The 22,849-nt window shown below is 45.4% G+C and overlaps 1 protein-coding gene across 1 annotated transcript in view; it reads right to left on the bottom strand.

The window, feature by feature from the left end:
* The window catches only part of AMPD3 (adenosine monophosphate deaminase 3), a 121,950-nt gene that overhangs the window by 35,737 nt on the left and 63,364 nt on the right, over positions 1-22,849 (bottom strand). The window contains exons 5-6 of the mRNA XM_038765039.1: positions 11,356-11,575; positions 6,116-6,245 (exon numbers count right to left, since the gene is read on the bottom strand). Of these exons, the coding sequence (XP_038620967.1) occupies positions 6,116-6,245; positions 11,356-11,575 (350 nt within the window). The remainder of the gene's footprint in view (positions 1-6,115; positions 6,246-11,355; positions 11,576-22,849) is intronic.

Consider the following 22,849-nt stretch of genomic DNA (forward strand, 5'->3'; position numbering starts at 1 on the left):
GCCCAAGGTCACATAGCAGACATGTGGCAAAGCCGGGATTAAAATTTACGTCCTTCTGATTCCCAGGCCGTGCTCTATCCACTGAACCACGCTGCTTCTCCAAAGTTCAGTTAGTTACTTCAAGTGGAAAAAAATGTTGTTATTGACCTAAGAGTTTCTATACCTATGAATTTCCTCCTCTGCATATTTCCTGTGTTCCACAATCACATTGACAAGCAGCCTTGCAATTAAGTCCTAAAAGCTACCAGCCTGCATAGTTTCCATATATATCCTCTTTTCCTTCTTCCTCTTGTCTGTAATTTACTGTCTCCCCTTGTGAATTGTAGCTCCTTGAAGGCAGGGATAGTGTCTACCCAGTTCTATCATATTCTCCCATGCTCTGAGTTGAGTGCCCACAACAGATGCTCAATAAATACTATTGATTGACCGGTTGAGGTGCCCAGTTGGGCTTAATTTTTCCACAGCATTTTGCTTCTCTTTAGGCAAACATCTCTAGTCTCCAATCCAATGGAGAACCAGCAAGGCCTAGCAAAAGACTGGTATTCAGAAGACCTGGATTCTAATCTAGCTCCACCACTTGTCTGCTGTGTGACCCTGGACAAGTCACTTATCTTTCCCGCGCTTCAGTTTCCTTATCTGCAAAATGGGGATGTTTTCCCTCCTTAGATTGTGATGCCTATGAGGAACAGAGACTGTGTCCGATCTGTGTATCTACCCCAGCACTTAGTACAATGCTTGGCACATAATAAGCACTAACATTCATTCATTCAATCATATTTATTGAGTGCTTACTGTGTGCAGAGCACTGTACTAAGCACTTGAGCAAATACCACTATTATTCTTATTAAGAATAGTGGCATTACTACTGATTGTTAATTATTAATAATAATAGACCAGTTGTGAGAGTCTGGGCCCAGAACATTCATTCATTCATTCAATCGTATTTATTGAGCGCTTACTGTGTGCAGAGCACTGTACTAAGCGCTTGGAAAGTACAAATCAGCAACAGATAGAGACAGTCCCTACCCAAGAATGGGGTCACAGTCTAGAAGGGGGAGACAGACAACAAAACAAGTAGACAGGTGTCAATACTATCAGAATAGATAAATAGAATTATAGCTATATTCATCCTACCCCCAACCCCACAGCACTTTTGTACACATCTTCAAATGATATATTATAAATTCCTCAATTATTCATATGAATGTCCGTCTCCCCCTCTGGACTATAAGCTCCTTATGGGCAGGGAACGCGTCCGCTAATTCCGCTGTGTTATCTTCCAAGAGCTTAGTACAGTGCTCTGCACATAGTAAGCGATCAATAAATACCATTGACTGATTGACTGAATCGGCAACCAATGCTCGCTCACGTAGGCTCCGCCGAGATTCTTCCCTCCTTCACCAGTCTTCTCCAGAGCCATGTAGTGGCGGCCAAGACGATCAACTTTGGGGCATTTGTGCTAGTCAATAATAATCAATCAATCAATCCATCGGTGGAATTTACTGTGTTTACTGTGTTCAGGGCACTCACTAAGCCCTTGGGAGAGTTCAATACAGCAGAATTAGCAGATACGTTCCTTGCCCACAACGAGCTTAAGAATTACAGTATTATTAAACTAGGAGCCAAGCACTATACTAAATGCGGGGGGAGATAAAATCTAAGACTGGACCGAGTTCCTGTCCCACATTGGGCCCACAGCCTAAGGGAGAGGGGGATAGGTATTAAACCCTCATTTCTACAGATGAGAAAACTGAGGCCCAGAGTCACGAAGTGACTTGCCTAAGGTCATATGGCAGCCAAGTGGTGGATGCAGAATTTGAACCCGGGTCCCCTGATTCCCAGGCCCGGGCTCTTTCCACTAATGTCTCATGGTCCTCTAATAAATCCCTAGCAACTATGACCCTCTTCTGCTCTACAGCCCAGACTGACTTCTGTGGACTGCCATGAAGAGCAGTGTGGTCTAGTGGTTAGAGCACAGCCTGGAAGCCAGAAGGCCCTGGATTCTTAGTTTGTACAGAGTACTGTACTAAGTTCTTGGAAGGTACAATTCAGCGACAAATAGAGACAGTCCCTGCCCACAACAGGCTCACGGTCTAGAAGGGGGGAGACAGACATCAAAACAAGTAAACAGGCATCGATAGCATCAGTATAAATAGAATTATAGATGTATACACATCATTAATATAAAGAAATAGAATTATAAGTATGTACATATACACACAAGTATATAGAGAAGCAGTGTGGCTCAGTGGAAAGAGCAGGGGCTTTGGAGTCAGAGGTCATGAGTTCAAATCCCGGCTCCGCCAATTGTCAACCGTGTGACTTTGGGCAAGTCGCTTAACTTCTCTGTGCCTCAGTTACCTCATCTGTAAAATGGGGATTAAAACTGTGAGCACCCCCGTGGGACAACCTGATCAACTTGTAACCTCCCCAGCGCTTAGAACAGTGCTTTGCACATAGTAAGCGCTTAATAAATGCCATCGTTATTATTATTATTATTATTATTAATCCCGGTTCCGCCGCTCGTCCGCTGCGTGACCTTGGGAGAGTCACTTCTCTGCTCTGTGCCTCAGTAACCTCATCTGTAAAATGGGGATGAAGACTGTGAGCTCCACAGGGGACATAGACTGTGTCCAACCTCACATCTACCCTAATGCTTAGGATAGTGCCTGGCACATTTTAAGTATTTAACAAATACTGTAAAAAAAAAAAACAAGGCAAAACTCTACCAGCCATGGTGGAATATTAGATGTCAGTCTGCCCTCCAGTCAAGCTAATTCTTAGGCTGAGCATGTTTCAAGACTTTGGCTCCAGAATGAACAGAAAGCCCAGGGCATTAGACGGGCAATTTTGAAAGACAAGCAGAACTTAATTAGACATATGAGTCTAGTCCTGGACATGATGACGATGGGTAATTAATCAGATAATAACAAAAATAGCTCCCTGAGCCTTCTCTGTGGGCCACCAGGCAAAAAAAAAAAAAAAAGGACTCAAGCAGAGAAAATACACTGGCATTAGAAATGATAACAGAACAAGGATAACATTTTCTCTTTTGCTGTTTTTCCAAAAAGGAACTGAGGGAGAGGGGCCAGATATGTATAAGAGAAGCAAACCAAATACTATTCAATAATAATAATAATAATAATAATAATAATAATGGTAGTAGTTAAGCGCTTACTATGTGCCAAGCACTGTTCTAAGCCCTGGGATAGATACAAGGTTATCAGGTTGTCCCACTTGGGGCTCATAATCTCGATCCCCATTTTAGAGATGAAGTGACTGAGGCCCAGAGAAGTGAAGTGACTTGTCCAAAATCACACAGCTGACAAGTGGCGGAGCCGGGATTAGAACTCACGACTTTTGACTCCCAAGGCCGAGATCTTGCCATTAAGCCACGCTGCTTCTCTACTTATTATCATTACTACTGCTTCTACCACAAGAACTACAGGCCTCAGCAGTTAAGTTACCATGTTGGAAAACATTCCCTCATGAAGAGTACTTTAATACTTTAGTTGGAACTACACTTTAGTATAAATAGTAACAATATTAAACCTTTACTGTATACAGAGCACTCAACTAAGCACTGGGGAAGAATACACTCCCTCCTTCTGCCCTACTCCCTTCCCCTCCCCACAACACTTGTGCATCACTCTATTTTATTAATGATGTGTATATATCTATAATTCTATTTATTTTGATGGTATTGACACCTGTCTACTTGGTCTGTTTTGCTGTCTGTCTCCCCCTTCTAGATTGTGAGCCCATTGTTAGGTAGGGACCGTCTCTATATGTTGCCGAACTGTACATTCCAAGCGCTTAGTACAGTGCTCTGCACACACTAAGCGCTCAATAAATACAACTGAATGAATGAATGAATACACATTTGGGAACCATATTAAGTCCTAGTGGATAGAACCTGGGAGTCAGAAGGACCTGGGTTCTAAACCCGGCTCCGGCCCTTGTCTGTTGTGTGACCTTGGACAAGTCACTTCACTTCTCTGTGCCTCAGTTTCCTCATCTATCAAATGGGGATTGAGACTGGAAGCCCCATGTGGGAAAGAGGCTGTGACCAACCTGATGATCTTGTATCTACCCCAGTGCGCAGAACAGTGTTTGACACATAGTAAGTGCTTAACAAATGCCATCAATATTACTCTGCCACTTAGAAATCCTTTAGGGTGGCCAAAGAGAAGAAAGTGATCATTGTCCTTTGAGAATAATATCTGGGTCTTAGGCGTCCCACTTTCTTCGACTGTCTGAACGGTCATTTTAAAAGAGCCCCAATGGGCAACGTTAAAAGAACCAGATTGTGGCATCTCTCCCACCCCAGAACGTTTAAAGGCAAATACAGCAACCTTATTGGAGTCTCCCTTAGACTATAAGCTTGTTGTGGACAGGGAATGTGTCTGTCTATTGCTATACTGTACTCTCCCAAGTGCTCTGCACACAGTAAGCAGTCAATAAATATGATTGAATGAAATATGATTCAATGAATACCTCTTGCCAGACTTTCCCCAGATCTTAAGACAGGAAAACGACGAAGAAACCTAATTTTACAGGCTCAAAATACGATTGAATGAAATACGATTAAATGAATACCTCTTGCCAGACTTTCCTCAGATCTTAAGACAGGAAAATGATGAAGAAACCTAATTTTACAGGCCCAAATGGAGAGGAACCTGTAGGCTCTCCAAAGCCTCTCATGAGACAGTCAATAGTCAGAGAAGCAGTGTACTTTAGTGGAACAGCTCGGGCTTGGAGTCAGGTGAGCTGGGTTCTTAATTCTGCCTTTGCCGCCTGACTTTTGTGGAACCTTGGGCAAGTCACTTAACTTCTCTGGCCCTCAGTTTTCTCACCTGTAAACTGGGAATTCAATAGTTACTCTTCCACCTGCTTAGACCGTGGGTCCTTGTGGCACAGGGACTGTGTCCAACCAGCTTTTCTTGTATCTACCCCAGCGCTTAGTACCGTGCTTGATACATAACGCTTAACAAATGTCAAATATTATCACTATCATTTTTATTAATAATAATAATAATAATGGTATTTGTTAAGCACTTACTATGTGCCAAGCACTGTTCTAAGTGCTGGGGGGGGGGGATACAAGGTAATCAGGTTGTCCCACGTGGGGCTTACAGTCTTAACAGATGAGGTAACTGAGGCTCAGAGAAGTGAGGTGACTTGCCCAAAGTCACACAGCTGACAAGTGGCAGAGCTGGGATTAGAACCCATGACCTCTGACTCCCAAACCCATGCTCTTTGCACTGAGCCATGCTACTTCTTTAACTGGAACGTTAATTGGAAAGAGACTCAAACCAGTGTCTTTGAGACTCAAACCAGAGCACTCCAGCTCTCTTAATATACTGTTCTCCCTCCCTCCGTCTTAGACTCTGAGTACTGTGTCCATACTCATTATCTTATCTCTACCCCAGCGCTTAACACTGCGTGACACGGTCTCCTTAACTTAGGCAGGCACAAACTGGGACGAGGGAGGAAGCAAAATAGGTATCAGTGGAAGAGAAAAGGAAAACAAGACTCTAGGCTGGTTTTGACTGAACGTCTCTCCTTTTTGTTGAGAACCCCCTCCCCATGTTAGTTCTAAAAAGGACAAGTCACTGATGAGTAGATTAGAGGATGAACTCCGAGATCACGGATGAAGAAATTGGAAAAGCAACCAATCAGCACTGCGTAAAGAACGTGCTAGATGTGACAGGGCAAATTATGCTTCCCGGCCCCAAGGAACGTACACGGCTCTTCTTCCCTTTGCTTATTTGACTTCTTGGAACTGGGCAGGTCCCATGCAAAATGAATCATGCTTTGTCACTTATGGCAGGTGAGCTGATTTCACATTAGCGGGGCCACATCATGAAATGACAGCTACTCAAAACACATCTCCGAAGGACACAGCATTTCAAGGAGTGCCCCTCCCGCTCTAGACTGTAAATTCATGTGAACAAGAAATGTGCCTCTATACTCTCCTGAGTGCTTAATACCTCACTCTGCACACAGTAAAAGCACTCAATAAAACCGAGGAAAGAGAAAATGAGCAAGCAGGGATTGGAGGGCATTTCGCCCGGTGGCCTGTGGGGAGACCAGAGAAAACTCCAGCACGCACCTTTCTCACGTTATAGAAGTCTCGGTGGGGGTTGCTCTTCAATTCTTTGAACTCGGACATTTCATTTAGCATCTCATGGAGGCTGAACTTCGACTCCAAAAAGTTAAGTCTTCGGTGACAGTAGGTTTTCCTGCAAGGGGTGGAAGTTGCGGGTGGGAGGAGGAGGAAGAGGGAGGGGCAGAAAAATCACAGGTGAGGAGCCATCGGAACCAAACTCTGGAGGTGAAACACCTCCTCCACCCCCTGACCCCAACCCCAGCTGACACTGCATCTCTGTGAATGGCGAGGCTCGTTTCCTGGGTGGAATGGAATTCCCTGATGCCCTGGAATGGCCAGAAAAGATTTATGAGCCGTTGAGTGGTGGAGGGGAGGAGGGCGGAGGTTGGGACCAGCTGAAAATCCAGTTTGGCCCAAAAAGAGAGAGAGGTTTCAGGCCAGAGGGAACATCTTGGGGAGGACAGGCCGGACAGCATCCTGCCTCATCCGTCATCTTTCCATAGAGCCCGGGCCTGGGGGTCAGTAGGACCTGGGTTCTAATTCCAGCTCCGCCACTTGTCTGCTGTGTGACCTTGGGTGAGTCACTTCACTAGGCCTCAGTTACCTCATGTGTAAATGGGGATTAAGACTGGGAGCCCCAGGGGAGACAATGGTTGTGGGCAGGAAATGTGTCTGTTTATTATTATATTGTACTCTCCCAAGGGCTTTGTGCAGTGCTCTGCCCACAGTAAGTGCTCAATAAATACGATTGAATGAATGTCTGTCTCCCCCTTCTAGACTGTGAGCCCGCTGTTGGGTAGGGACCATCTCCAAACGTTGCTGACTCGTACTTCCCAAGCGCTTAGTACAGTGCTCTGCACACAGTAAGCACTCAATACGCAGCATAGCTCAGTGGAAAGAGCACGGGCTTTGGAGTCAGAGGTCAGGGGTTCGAATCCTGGCTCCACAACACGTCTGCTGTGTGATCTTGGGCAAGTCACTTAACTTCTCTGAGCCTCAGTTACCTCATCTGTAAAATGGGGATTAAGACTGTGAGCCCCACGTGGGGCAACTTGATCACCTTGTATCCCCGCCAGCGCTTAGAACAGTGCTTTGCACGTAGTAAGCGCTTAACAAATGCCATCATTATTAATAAATACGATTGAATGAATGAATGAATGAATGACAGGGACTGTGTCCAACCTGATTAGCTTGTATCTACCCCATCACTTAGAACAGTGCTTGACGCATAGTAAGCACTTAACAAATTATCATTATTATCATTATTATTATTGTTATTATTTCCACACCAAACCCGAGGCCAACTTTTGGTTCCATACAGAATTTTATTCACTGGTCGGGCTCTACCTGAAACTACCCGCCACACTGGAGGACACTCACAAGGAAGCAGTGTGGCCTAGTGGATAGAGCATGGGCCTGGGAGACAGGAGGACTTGGGTTCTAATCCTGCCTCCACCACTTGTCTACTGGGTGACCTTGGGCAAGTCACTTTACTTCTCTGAGCCTCAGTGACTTCATCTGTAAAATGGGGATTAAGATTATGAGCCCCTTGTGGAACATGGACCATGTCCAACCTGATTACCTATATCTACTCCGACGCTTAGTACAGTGCCTGGCACATAGTAAGTGTTTAACAAATTCCATTTAAAAAAAAAAAACAGTGCATGGCAACAGTGAGCAGTCCTTTGACCAAGGGAATATAATTTTAGACTTTCCCCCACTGGAAAGGCCCAGAGCCCAGCAGAGGGTAAAACAAGTCTGGAAGGAATATGTAAAAACAAGTAGGAATTCAATAATAATAATAACTGTGGTATTTGTTAAGTGCTTACTATGTGCCAGGTACTGTACTAAGCACTGGGGGTACATACAGGTAAATTGGGTTGGACACATTCCCTGTCCCACATGGGGCCCACAGACTTAATCCCCACTTTACAGATGAGGGAACTGAGATGGAGAGAAGTGAAGTAACTTGCCCAAGGTCACACAGCAGACTAGACTGTGAGCCCATTGTTGGGTAGGGACTGTCTCTACCTGTTGCTGAATTGTACTTTCCAGGTGTTTGGTATAGTGCTCTGCACACAGTAAGTGCTCATTAAATATGACTGAATGAATGAATTGAATGAAGCGGCAGAGTCAGGATTAGAACCCAGGTCCTCCTGACTCTCAGGCTCGAGCTCTATCCACTAGGCCACGCTGCTTCAGTGAAATTCACTGAAAGGTAAGCCCTCTCCCCTCTTCTCACCTACTAGTTTTTCTAACTCCAGTAAAATATCTGGTGCTGGAACCTAAGAATGCGGTAATTATAATCATTGATAAAGATGATGATAAAAATGGTTAATATGGTGCTTTCAATTTTCAAAAGACCTTCCACAGTTCACAATTTTGGACAAACGTTGACAAATATTTTACCAGCCACCTCCTCCTCCCACCCCCGAAATGTTGGAAATGTTCCAACACACCTGGCACTTCACAGACTCTACTCCAAGGAGCAATATAGACACACACCAATGTGTCTCTGCTCTGCCAGGGAGAGAATAAGACAAACTGTGGTATGGGTTAAGTACTTATTAGGTGTCAAGTACTGGACTAAATACACGACAATCAGATGAGATATGGTCCCTGCCTCTTGCGGGACTCAGCAATCAAAAGCCGGAGGGAAAACAGGTTTAGAATTCCCTGGGAAAGAGCACGAGCCTCGTAGTGGGTTCTCATCCTGGCTCTGCCACTTGCCTGCTGTGTGACCTTGGGCAAGTCACTTCATTTCTCTGTGCCTCAGTTCCCTCATCTGTAAAATGGAGATTAAGACTGTGAGCCACATGGGGGACAGGGACTGTGTCCAACCTGATTAGTTTGTATCTACACTAGTGCTGTGTATAGTGACTGGCACAGAATAAGTGCTTAACAAATACCCATTAAAAAAAAGAACCCCCAACTTTATAGATGAGGAAACTGAGATGCAGAGAAGTGAAGTGACTTGACCAAGGTCACAAGCAGGCAGATGGAGGTGTCAGGATTAGAACCCGGGCCTCCCGACTCCCAGGGCCGCGTTCTTTCAATTAGGTTAGGCGGTCTCCCCTGGCCCTAGCTTTCAATGGCTCATAAAACAGGCCAGACCCCTAGAAAATCAATCAATCAATCAATCAATCATTTGTAAGCAGGGTGCCCCCCAGGCCCCCGGACCCCCAAGCACACAGGCACGCAGGCACACAGAGGCCTTCCCTGATTTATCCTTCCTTTCCTCATTTCCCACTCCCTTCTGCATCACCTTGACTTGCTTCTTTTGTTCATCCCCCATCCCAGCTCCACAGAACTTATATCCATATCTGTCATTTATTTATATATATTACTGTCTTTCTCCCCCTCTAGACTGTAAGCTCGCTGTGGGCAGTGAATGTGTCTGTTTATTGTTACAATGTACTACTACTAGTAGTAATAATAATAATGGCATTTATTAAGCGCTTACTATGTGCAAAGCACTAGTCTAAGCGCTGGGGAGGCGACAAGGTGATCAGGTTGTCCCACGGGGGGCTCACAGTCTTAATCCCCATTTTCCAGATGAGGTAACTGAGGCCACAGTTACCCTTTGCTCTTTCCCCCCTTCCCTGCCCCACAGCACTTAAGTATATTATCTGTCATTTGATTTATTCATCTTGATGTCTGTCTCCCCACCTCTGCACAGCGAGCTTATTGTGGGCAGAGAATGTCACTGTTTATTGTTGTATTGTACTTTCCCAAGTGCTTAGTACAGTGCTCTGCCCACAGTAAGCACTTAATAAATGTGATTGATTGATTTATTAATCATTGATTGATTGAACTCTATATACGGATTGGTGGAGTGATTTTGTTATTATTATTATTATTCATTCATGAAGTGACTTGCCCAAAGTCACACAGCTGACAATTGGCAGAGCCGGGATTTGAACCCATAACCTCTGATTCCAAAGCCCGGGCTCTTTCCACTGAGCCACGCTGCTTCCCTAACCCCAAACGCCTATCAGGGTGGCACCTGGAGACTTTCCAGTCCTCTACCAGTCTCGACTACGGGAGGGAGAGTCAAGCAGAGGCCTACCCATTCCATTCCTAACTTGGATAGTGGATAGAGAGTGGAAGGCCATCTGCTATAAGTCAAAACTTCCCTGAGCTGTGCAGCAGCGGCATGGAAGAGAGTCGAGGGCGGAGACTCATGTTTACTGCACGGAAAGAGGCAACGGTAAACCGCTTCCATATTTTTACCAAAAAAAACCTCTGTGGATACACTACCAGAACAACTGCAGATGGAGGTGGGGCGTTACGGGAGAGATGTGTCCATGGTATCGCTATGGGTCGGAGATGAGTTGACAGCATGGAAAAAGACAAGGCTCTCCCTTAGTACAGTGCTCTGCACACAGTAAGTGCTCAAAAAATATGATTGACTGACAGACTGACACACAGGGTGCCCCCAGCCCCCAGGGAACCCAGGCACACAGGCACGAAAGGTACCCCTAGGCCCCAAGAAATCCCCAAACTAGCACCAGGGTCTATGAATTAGGCTGCTGTGTTTGCAGGAGGCCTGGGGCTAGGCCTGAGGCTGGGCCTGGAGCTGGGGGCTGCTGTTTGGGTTACTCGTCTCAATAATAATAATAATGGTATTTGTTAAGCGCTTATTATGTGCCAGGAACTATACTAAGCGCTGAGGTAGATACAAGCAAATCGGATTGGACACAGTTCCTATCCCGGTTCACAGTCTTGATCCCCATTTTACAGATGAGGCAACTGAGGCCCAGAGAAGTGAAGGGACTTGCCCAAGGTCACACAGCAGACAATAATAATAATGGCATTTGTTAAGCGCTTACTATGTGCAAAGCACTGTTCTAAGCACCACAGGGGATACAAGGTGATCAGGTTGTCCCACATGGGGCTCACAGTCTTCATCCCCATTTGGTAGATGAGGTCACTGAGGCTCAGAGAAGTGAAGTGACTTGCCCAAAGTCGCACAGCTGACAAGTGGCGGAGCCGGCATTAGAACTCATGACCTCCGACTCCCAAGCCCGGGCTCTTTCTCACCATCCTACTCAACTCTTCCGTCTGTGGGACAGCAGCAACCATATGACCCCTGAGATACAAATTGTAAACAACAAGAGATGCTGCTGCCCCTGTTTTGGAGAGAGGGGAATTTCTGGAAGCGTTGGAGTGACTTCTGGACGTTCCCTAGGCAGGGAGGGGTCCAAGAGAAGGGGCCCCTCCTGGGCCTCAAATCAACATACGTTGGCCCGTCGGTGATGAGGGCAAGGATGTGGCTGAGGTCCAGTGTGTAGGTCTCCAGGTCCGGGTAAGGCAGGCTGCGAGGCTCGTGGCGTGTCAGCATTTCCTTGTTGTCATAAACAAAGAGAAGCCCCTCGTGCATCTTGACCACGTAGCCTAGGTTCTTATGAGAGTCTTGCAGGCAGTAAGGATCTTCTTGGGGTTGCGGAGGCGGGTGGAACTCTGTAGAAGACAGTTCAGCACGTGAAAAGGAAGGGAAAAGCCCGGAGAGACGGATCTATCATTGCGAACCTCGTTCATCAACCCCCAAAATTCCTGAAACCCTCATCCTCTAGCCTGCTGTGGGCAGGGAATGTGTCTATCAACTCTCCCAAGCACTTAGTACACTGCTCCGCACATAGTGAGCACCCGATCAGTGTCATTCTAGTGCTATCCTCACTGTGCCTCGATCTCTCCTGTCTCCTGGCCCACAGCCTGCCTCTGGGCTGGAATCCCCACCCTCCTCAAATCCGACAATTACTCTCCCCCCACTTACTGATGGCATTTATTAAGCGCTTACTATGTGCAAAGCACTGTTCTAAGCTGTTCTAAGGGAGGATACAAGGTGATCAGGTTGTCCCACAGGGGGGCTCACAGTCTTCATCCTCATTTTACAGATGAGGTCACTGAGGCCCAGAGAATAATAATAATAGTAATAATAATAATAGCATTTATTAAGCGCTCACTATGTGCAAAGCACTGTTCTAAGCGCTGGGGAGGTTACAAGGTGATCAGGTTGTCCCATGGGGGGCTCCCAGTCTTCATCCCCATTTTCCAGATGAGGTCACTGAGGCCCAGAGAAGTGAAGGACTTGCCCAAAGTCACACAGCTGACAATTGGCGGAGCTGGAATTTGAACCCATGACCTCTGACTCTAAAGCCTGTGCTCTTTCCACTGAGCCACTTCAAAGTCTTATTGAAGACACATCTCCTCCAAGAGGCCTTCCCAGACTAAGCTCCATTTTTCCTCATCTCCCGCGCCCTTCTGCATCACCCTGACTTGCTCCCTTCGCTCTTCCCCCCTTCCCTGCCCCACAGCACTTAAGTATATTATCTGTCATTTGATTTATTCGTCTTGATGTCTGTCTCCCCACCTCTGCACAGCGAGTTTATTGTGGGCAGAGAATGTCACTGTTTATTGTTGTACTTTCCCAAGAGCTTAGTACAGTGCTTTGCCCACAGTAAGCCTTAATAAATGTGATTGATTGATTTATTAATCACTGATTGAACTCTACATAGGGATTGGTGGAGTGATTTTATTATTATGATTATTCATTCATTCAATCATATTTATTGAGCACTTACTGTGTGCAGAGCACTGGACTAAGCGCTTGGGAAGTACAAGTTGGCAACATATAAAGACGGTCCCTACCCAACAGAGGGCTCACAGTCTAGAATCCCTTGGGCTGAAAGACTTAATAGCATAGCTCAGTGGAAAGAGCACGGGCTTGGGAGTCAGAGGTCATGGGTTCGAATCCCGGCTCCACCACTTGTCAGTTGTGTGACCTTGGGCAGGCCACTTAACTTCTCTGTGCCTCAGTTACCTCATCTGTAAAATGGGGATTAAGACTGTGAGCCCCGCGTGGGACAACCTGATCACCTTGTATCCCCCCAGCACTTAGAACAGTGCTTCGCACATAGTAAGGCTTAACAAATACCATCATTATTATTAATCAATCAATCAATCAATCGTATTTATTGCGCGCTTACTGTGTGCAGAGCACTGTACTAAGCGCTTGGGAAGTACAAGTTGGCAACATATAGAGACAGTCCCTACCCAACAGTGGGCTCACAGTCTAAAAGGGGGAGACAGAGAACAAGACCAAACATACTAACAAAATAAAATAAATAGATAGATATGTACAAGTAAAATAGAGTAATAAATACGTACAAACATATATACAGGTATATATATACAGGTACATATACAGGTATTATTAATAATAATAATAATGAATCTCAGTCCAAGAGATTAATAATAATGATAATAATTATCATTATTAATAAACCTCCCCCTGCTAATTATAATAATAATAGCAATAATCATCATTGCATTTGTTAAACCCTTATTATGCAGCAAGCACTGTACTAAGTACTGAGGTAGAACAAATAATTATTTTTACTGAGAGCTTATTGTGTGGAGAGCACTGTGCTCAGTGCTCGGGAGAGTACAATACATCAGAGTTGGTAAATACATTCCCTGTCCACAATAAGTTTACTGTCTAGAGGGATATAATAGCCAGATCAGACGTAGTCTCTGTCCCACACAGGGCCCACAATCTAAGTAGGAGGGACAACAAGTGAGCCCGTTGTTGGGTAGGGATTGTCTCTCTTTGTTGCCGAATTGTACTTTCCAAGTGCTTAGTACAGTGCTCTGCACACAGTAAGCGCTCAATAAATATGATTGAATGAATGAATGAATGAACAAGTTATTGAATCCCCACTTTCCAGATAAGGAAAAGAGGCTCAGAGATATTAAGTGACTTGTCCAAGGTCACAGAGAAGGCAAGTGCCAAGTGGAATTAGAACCCAAGTCTTCTGAGTTCCAGGCTCGGGCTCTTTCTGCCAAGACACACTCCTGCTACTGCTCCTTTTTTTCCAGGCTTCTCCCCGATGCCCAAAAAGCTCATCTTCCCCCTCCCAGCTTATCCACAGCCCGGGTTCCACAAAAATATGACAAATAAAAATCAACATTTTTTTTTCACTTCTGGGCTACCACCAGCTCCAGGAAAGCCAGGACAAGCTGGAGGAGAGAGTTGATGCAGTCTCTTCATAATGATAATAATTGTTGTACTTGTTAAGTGCTTACTATGTGCCAGGCAGTGTACTAAGTGCTGGGGTGGACACAATCAAATCAGGTTGCAATAATAACAATAATGATGGCATTTGTTAAGCGCTTATGATGTGCAAAGCACTGTTCTAAGCACTGGGGAGGTTACAAGGTGATCACGTTGTCCCACTCACAGTCTTAATCCCCATTTTACAGATGAGGTAACTGAGGCTCAGAGAAGTTAAGTGACTTGCCCAAGGTCACACAGCAGACAAACGGCAAAGCTAGGATTAGAACCCATGACCTGGGTTGTATACAGTTCCTGTCCCACCTGGGGCTCACAGTTTCAATCCCCATTTTATAAAGAAGGTAACTGAGGCCCAGAGAAAAGTGACTTGCCCAAGTCACACGGCAGATAAGTGGTGGAGCCAAGATTAGAATGCAGGACCTTCTGCAGAGAAGCAGCGTAAGAGCCCGGGCTTTGGAGTCAGAGGTCATGGGTTCGAATCCCGGCTCCACCAATTGACAGCTGTGTGACTTTGGGCAAGTCACTTCACTTCTCTGGGCCTCAGTTACCTCATCTGTAAAATGGGGATGAAGACTGTGAGCCCCACGTGGGACAACCTGATCACCTTGTAACCTCCCCAGCGCTTAGAACAGTGCTTTGCACAGAGTAAGCGCTTAATAAATGCCATTATTATTATGATTATTATTATTATTCCTCCCAGGCTGTGCTCTATCCACTATACCATGCCTCCTCTCCTGCCAGTACGGTCTGTGCTTGTTTTTGAGGGTGGGGATCCTGGGTGAATAAGATAAAGAGAGAAGGGAGGGAAACTATGTTCTAAGAAAAACGTGGGGCTTGCTTAGCCTGTCCAGGGGAGAGGAGGACACGGTGGGGATTGCTTTGGTAGGATGAAGGAGACTAAGAAAATGTCAATAGTCTAGGCTACGATTTATTATTTTCTCAGCATCCACTCTGAAGACTATGAGCCCCCTGTGGGACAACCTGATCGCCTTGTAACCTCCCCGGCGCTTAGAACAGTGCTTTGCACATAGTAAGTGCTTAATAAATGCCATCATTATTATTATTATTTTTACCCCAGTGCTTCCACATAGTACGCACTTAACAAATGCCATCATTATTATTATTATTATTCTGCGTGACCTTGGGCAAGTCACTCAACTTCTCTGGGCTTCAGTTACCTCAGCTGCAAAATGGGGATTAAGAATGTGAGCCCCACATAATTAATGTGTATCTCCCCCAGCGCTTAGAACAGTGCTCGGCATTATTACTCTATTTATATATTTATTTTATTTGTACATATTTATTCTATTTATTTTATTTTGTTAATATGTTTTGTTTTGTTCTCTGTCTCCCCCTTCTAGACTGTGAGCCCACTGTTGGGTAGGGACCGTCTCTCTATGTTGCCAACTTGTACTTCCCAAGCACTTAATACAGTGCTCTGCACACAGTAAGCGCTCAATAAATACGATTGAATGAATGAATGAATCCCTCTTTCTCTGCTCCCAAATAATAATAATAATAATAATGATGGTATTTGTTAAGTGCTTACTATGTGCAAAGCACTGTTCTAGGCACTTGGGGGATACAAGGTAATCAGGTTGTCCCACGTGGGGCTCACAGTCTTAATCCCCATTTTACAGATGAGGGAACTGAGGCCCAGAGAAGTTAAGTGGCTTGCCCAAGGTCACACAGCTGACAAGTGGCAGAGCCGGGATTCAAACTCATGACCTCTGACTCCCAAGCCCAGGCTCTTTCCACTGAGCCATACTGCTTCCAAATCACCTCTCCATTAGGAGAGTCTAGTTCATTTTCCAATCTTAGCAAGAAAACATGGTAAATCAATCAGTCAATCAACCAATCATTTGTATTTAATAATTGTGGTAAGCCCACTGTTGGGTAGGGACCGTCTCTATGTGTTGCCAACTTGTACTTCCCAAGCACTTAGTACAGTGCTCTACACACAGTAAAGCGCTCAATAAATACGACTGAATAAATGAACGAACGTTAAGCACTTAACTATGTGCCAGGCACTGTACTAAGCACTGCAGTGGATACAAGCAGATCGGGCCGGACACAGTCCCTGTTCCACGTGGGGCTCACAATCTCAATCCCCATTTTATAGATGAGGTAACTGAGGCCCAGAGAAGTGAAGTGACTTGCCCAAAGTCACACAGCAAACAAGTGGAGGAGCCAGGATTAGAACCCATCAAGACCCATGTTCTATCCACTATGCCGTGCTGGTTCTTGTAATAATTATTATGGTATTTGTTAAGTGCTTACTACATGCCGAGCACTGTTCTAAGCGCTGGGGTAGATAGAATGTAATCGGGTTATCCCACACGAGGCTCATATTCTTAATCCCCATTTTACAGATGGGATAACTGAGGCACAGAGAAGTGAAGTGACTTGCCCAAGATCACACAGCAGACAAGTGGCGGTTATTGAGCTCTGTACTAAAGAGCTTGGGATAGAGTTGGTATACAGACCCTGGCCCACAAGGAGCTAAATCAATCAATTAATCACTAAATGGTATTTATTGAGCGCTTACTATGTGTAGAGCACTGTACTAAGTGCTTGGGAGAGTACAACATTACAGTTTTTTTGCTGTTTTTTGGGTTTTTTTAATGGTATTTGTTAAGGACTTACTATGTGCGAGGCATTGTACTAAGCACTAGGGTAGACACAAGCTGATCAAGTTGGACACAGTCCACATCCCATATGGAGCTCACAGTCTTAATCCCCATTTTACAGATGAAATAACTGAGCCACTGAGAAGTTAAATGACCGGCCTAAGGTCGCACAGCAGACGAACGGCGGAGCCAGAATTGGAACCCGGTTCCTCAGACTCCAAGGCCTGTGCTCTTTCCACTGGGCCACGCTACTTCCCAGCAGAGTTGGTAGACACAATCCCTATCCACAGTTTAGAGGGGAAAGAAAGACACTAATTTAAAGAAATAAATTATGGATATGTACGTAAGTGCTGTGGGGCTGAGGGTGGGGTGAATAAAACGTGCAAATCCATGAGTAAAGGCAATGCAATCAATCAATCAATCATATTTATTGAGCGCTTACTATGTGCAGAGCACTGTACTAAGCGCTTGGGAAGTACAAATTGGCAACATATAGAGACAGTCCCTACCCAACACTGGGCTCACAGTCTAAATGCAGGAAGGAGTGGGAGAAGAGAAAATGAGGGCTTAGTCGGAGAAGGCCTCTTGGAGGAGATGTGCATTCAATACGGCTTTTTGTACTTCCCAAGCTTAGTACAGTGCTCTGCACACAGTAAGTGCTCAATAAATACGATTGATTGATTGATTGATTGATTAAAGGTAGGGAGACGGATGGTCTGTCTGATACGAAGAGGGAGGGCGTCCTAGGCCAGAAGCAGGATGTGGGCGAGGGGTCGGCGGCGAGATAGACGAGATCGAGGAAAGCCTTCTGTGGGATTATCTTTCAACAGCCTGGAGCAAGCAGCACATTTCAAACATCGGGGGACACGTTTCCGAGAACCAACAGAAGGCAGATTTGGAAACACTTTCAGGGAAACTCTGAAAAACTCTGGAAAACCCCACCAGAGGCCTGGGTCCAAGGCCCAATGTCTGGCCTAGTGGTGTTTGTTAAGCACTTACTATGTGCCACGCACTGTTTTTTTTTTTTTATGATGGCATTTACTAAGCGCTTACTATGTGCAAAGCACTGTTCTAAGCGCTGGGGGGATACAAGGTGATCAGGTTGTCCCACGGGGGGGCTCACAGTCAACCCCTATTTGATGAGGGTTGACTGAGGCCCAGAGAAGTGAAGTGACTTGCCCAAGGTCACACAGCTGACAATTGGCAGAGCCGGGATTTGAACCCACGACCACTGACTCCAAAGCCCGTGCTCTTTCCACTGAGCCACGCTGCTGCACTGTTTTAAGCGCCGGGGTAGATCAATCATTCATATTTATTGACCGCTTACTGTGTGCAGAGCACTGCACTAAGCGGTTGGGAAGTACAAGTTGGCAACACATAGAGACAGTCCCTGCCCAACAGTGGGCTCACAGTCTGGAAGGGGGAGACAGAGAACAAAACCGAACATATTAACAAAATAAAATAAATAGAATAGATATGTACAAGTAAAATAAAAAAATAAATAAATAGGGTAATAAACATGTACAAACATATATACATATATACAGGTGCTGTGGGGAAGGGAAGGAGGTAGATAAAAGTGATTAGGTTGGACACAGTCCCTGCCCAGAGTGGGACACACAGGCTCAATCCCCATTTTACAGATGAGGTAACTGAGACACAGAGAAGTAAAGTGACTTTCCCAAAGTCACCGCGCAGACAAGTGGTGGGGCTGGATTAGAACCCATGACCCTCTGACTGCTCTAACCACTACACCACGCTGCTAATGGAGAGAGCATCAGCCTGGGTGTCAGAAGATTGTAAAATGGGGATTAAGACTGTGAGCCCCACGTGGGACAACCTGATCACCTTGTAAAGTCCCCAGTGCTTAGAACAGTGCTTTGCACATAGTAAGCGCTTAATAAATGCCATCATTATAAAGACTGTGAGGTCTAAACCTGGTTCCGCCACTTGCCTGCTGCTGTGTGACCTTGGGCAAGTCACTTCACTTCTCTCTGCTTCAGTTACCTCATCTGTAAAATGGGGATTAGGACTGTGAGCCTTATGTGAAACAGGGACTGTGTCCAATCTGACTCTCTTGTATCTACCCCAGCACTTAGAACAGTGCCTGGCACATAATAAGTACTTAACAAACACCAAAATGATTAGATTATTATCTATGTGATAGCTATAAAATCACAGAGTCTGAAAAGAGCCGCAGCATGGTCTAGCGGGAAGAGTTCTAATCCCGGCTCCATCAAGGTCTGCTTTGTGACCTTGAATAAGTCACTTAACTTCTCTCTGCCTCAGTTTCCTCATCTGTAAAATGGGGACTAGGACAGTGAACCCTACATGGGACACAGACTGTGTACATCCTGATTATCTTGTATCTACCCCAGCGCTTAGAACAGTGCCTGGCACATAATAAGTACTTAACAAACACCAAAATGATTATGATTATTATCTATGTGAAAGCTATAAAATCACAGAGTCTGAAAAGGGCCGCAGCATGGTCTAGCGGGAAGCGTTCTAATCCCGGCTCCATCAAGGTCTGCTTTGTGACCTTGAATAAGTCACTTAACTTCTCCCTGCCTCAGTTTCCTCATCTGTAAAATGAGGACTAGGACAGTGAACCCTATATGGGACACGGACTGTGTCCATCCTGATTATCTTGTATCTACCCCAGCGCTTAAGACAGTGCCTGGCACATAGTAAACCCTTAACAAATACCATTTAAAAAAAAAAACCCTCCACTGACCTTCTGCTCCATCGCACCAGTATTTTAGATATTTAACTCCCTCCTCAAACCCCCTGTCCCAACCCCCAACCCACATCATCTCTTATTCCTAATGACCTGGGCCTTCTACTTCATTAATACAATTGAATCCATCAGGCATGATCTCCCTAAAATCTCTCCTGTTTCTCTCCAGTCCCTCCCTTCTCCTACTCTTTCTTTGACACTCTCATCTTTCCCAGCAGTATCTCAAGAGATTTCCTACCTCCTCTCAAAATCTTCCCCTTCTCTGTGCCTCAGTTACCTCATCTGTAAAATGGGGATTGAGACCATGAGCCCCATGTGGGACAGGGGCCGTGTCCAACCCAATTTGCCTGTACTCACCCCAGGCGTGGCTCAGTGGAAAGAGCCCAGGCTTTGGAGTCAGAGGTCAGGGGTTCAAATCCCGGCTCTGCCACTTGTCAGCTGTGTGACTTTGGGCAAGTCACTTAACTTCTCTGTGCCTCAGTTACCTCATCAGTAAAATGAGGATTAAGACTGAGACCCCCATGGGACAACCTGATCACCTTGTAACCTCCCCAGCGCTTAGAACAGTGCTTTGCACATAGTAAGCGCTTAATAAATGCCATCTTCATCAACATCATCACTTAATACAGTGCTTGGCACATAGTAAGCACTTAAGAAATACCATAATTAATATTATTATATTTGTACTCCTGGAACTCCCTTTGCCATACAGTCACAAAGTGAAATGAGGTTCAGAGGGATAAGACTTATTACCCATAAAACTTAAGCACTCGCTGAGCTCAATCAATCAATCAATCATATTTGTTGAGCACATACTGTGCGCAGAGCACTGAACTAAGTGTCTGGAAAAATACAACATAACAATATAACGGAGTTGATAGACACATTCCCTGCCCACAAAGAGTTTACAGTCTACAGGACAATGACCTTGAGCGAGTCACATAAATCTCTTTAATCAATCAGTAGTATTTATTGAGTACTTGGTGCAAAGCACTGCATAAAGTGCTTCGAAGAGTACAACTGAACAGAGTTGGCAGACATGCTCCCTGTCCCCAAGGAGCTTACAGTCTAAAGAGGAGTTTACAGTCCTCAGTTTCCTCATTTGTAAAATGGGGATAAGATTCCTGACCTCCCTCCCTCGGGGATCATGAGGCGCTTAGTACAGTGCTCTGCACACAGTAAGCGCTCAATAAATACGATTGATGATGATGAGGCCCATGTGGGACAGGGACCGCGTCCGATTTGCTAATCCCGTGACCGCAGGGCTAGGCTTCTAATAAACACTTAAACAATTACCATTATTATTAGGACACGACATCGACTTTCAGAGAAAGAGGCCGGTGGGCAGGGTGGCTGAGAGAGGAGCGTGCAGGGAGAGAAAAAAAGAGGGTGGAGACAGCCAAGGGGAGTTTGTTTAAGGATTTAGGATTAGGCCTCTAGGCCCACGATGCCAGGCCACTGAAGTGACTTGGTTCCATGGATTTCACCCTGAACTGAGGTGAACTGTACACTTGACTCAAACCCTCAGGGGCAAGCCCGGGCCTGAGGAATAGCTGGAATTCTCTCTCACACCTGGCCAAGTCTGTGATGAAGGTGGGGTCGGAGGGCGCGGCTCTATGGAGCAATGGAACAGCCACATTCAGCCGGTCATTAAATCGAAACCACAGAGCCCTTCTTCATGCCAACCTAGGTGCTATTTTAAGTCTCCGTCCTCATCTCTAGACTTTCAGACTGTGAGCCCACTGTTGGGTAGGGACCGTCTCTATATGTTGCCAACTTGTACTTCCCAAGCGCTTAGTACAGTGCTCTGCACACAGTAAGCGCTCAATAAATACGATTGATGATGATGATCTCTATCTCTCCCTTCTGTGTTTACACGAGCTCAGCTCCGAGGACTGAAAAACCAAGGCTAGTCAGGGCAAAATCCGACTCCCCTCTCTCCTTAATGTCCCTCCAATATCCCCTGCTCCGCCCCCTCCACTGTCAGTGCACTTTCATGTCTTTATTTTGAAGGATTCTACGGGGGTGTTTCCTACAGAAGCAGCATGGTGTAGTGGGTACAGCATGGGCCTCAGAGTCAGAAGGTCATTCATTCATTCATTCATTCAATCGTATTTATTGAGCGCTTGCTGTGTGCAGAGTACTGTACTAAGCGATTGGGAAGTACAAGTTGGATGGGTTCTAATCCCGGATCTGCCACTTTTCTGCTGTGTGACCTTGGGTAAGTCACTTCACTTCTCTGGGCCTCAGCTACCTCATCTGTAAAATGGGGATTGAGACTCAGCCCCACATAATAATAATAATAATAATAATATAATAGCATTTATTAAGCACTTACTATGTACAAAGCACTGTTCTAAGCGCTGGGGAGGTTACAAGGTGATCAGGTTGTCCCACGGGGGCTCACAGTTTTCACCCCCATTTTACAGATGAGGGAACTGAGGCCCAGAGAAGTTAAGTGACTTGCCCAAAGTCACACAACTGACAATTGACAGAGCTGGGATATGAACCCGTGACCTCTGACTCCAAAGCCCAGGCTCTTTCCACCGAGCCACACTGCTTCTCCACATAGGACAAGGCCTGTATCCACCCTGATTTGCTTGTATCCACCCCAGTGCTTAGAACAGTGCCTGGAACATAGCAAGCACATAATTATCATTATTATTAAATTCATTCAATTATATTTACTGAGCACTAGCTGTGTGCAAAGGACTGTACTAAGAAGCAGTAGCTTGATTTTTTGGTAGCATTTTCTTATAAAGAGCTGAAAATCCTCATTCATTCATTCAATCATATTTATTGAGTGCTTACTGTGTCCAGAGCACTGTACTAAGCGCTTAGGAAGTACAAGTGCAGGACCATATCAACCCAGCAGCTTGGCCTCGTGGAAAGAGCATGGATCTGGGAGCCGGGGGCATTGGTCCTAAGCCCCACTCTGCCACTTGCCTCCTGGGTGACCTTCGGCAAGTCACTTCAATTCTCTGGGCCTCAGTTACCTCATCTGTAAAATGGTGATTAAATATCCTCTTTTCCTTCCTCCTTAGATTGCCAGCTCCATATGCAATAGGGACTACGTCAGACCTGACTGTCTTGTAGCTACCGAGCACTTATTTCAGTAGTTGGTACATGGTAAAAGCTTTACCAATACCACAATTATCATTATTACTACTTAGATCGTGTGCTCTGTATGGAACAGGGACTGTGTTTGACCTTATTATCTCCTCCAAGAGGCCTTCCCTGACTAAGCCCCCATTTCCTCTTCTCCCACTCTCCTCTACATCATCCTGACT

This window comes from Tachyglossus aculeatus, chromosome 22 (assembly GCF_015852505.1).
Source record: "Tachyglossus aculeatus isolate mTacAcu1 chromosome 22, mTacAcu1.pri, whole genome shotgun sequence".
Lineage (NCBI taxonomy): Eukaryota > Metazoa > Chordata > Mammalia > Monotremata > Tachyglossidae > Tachyglossus > Tachyglossus aculeatus.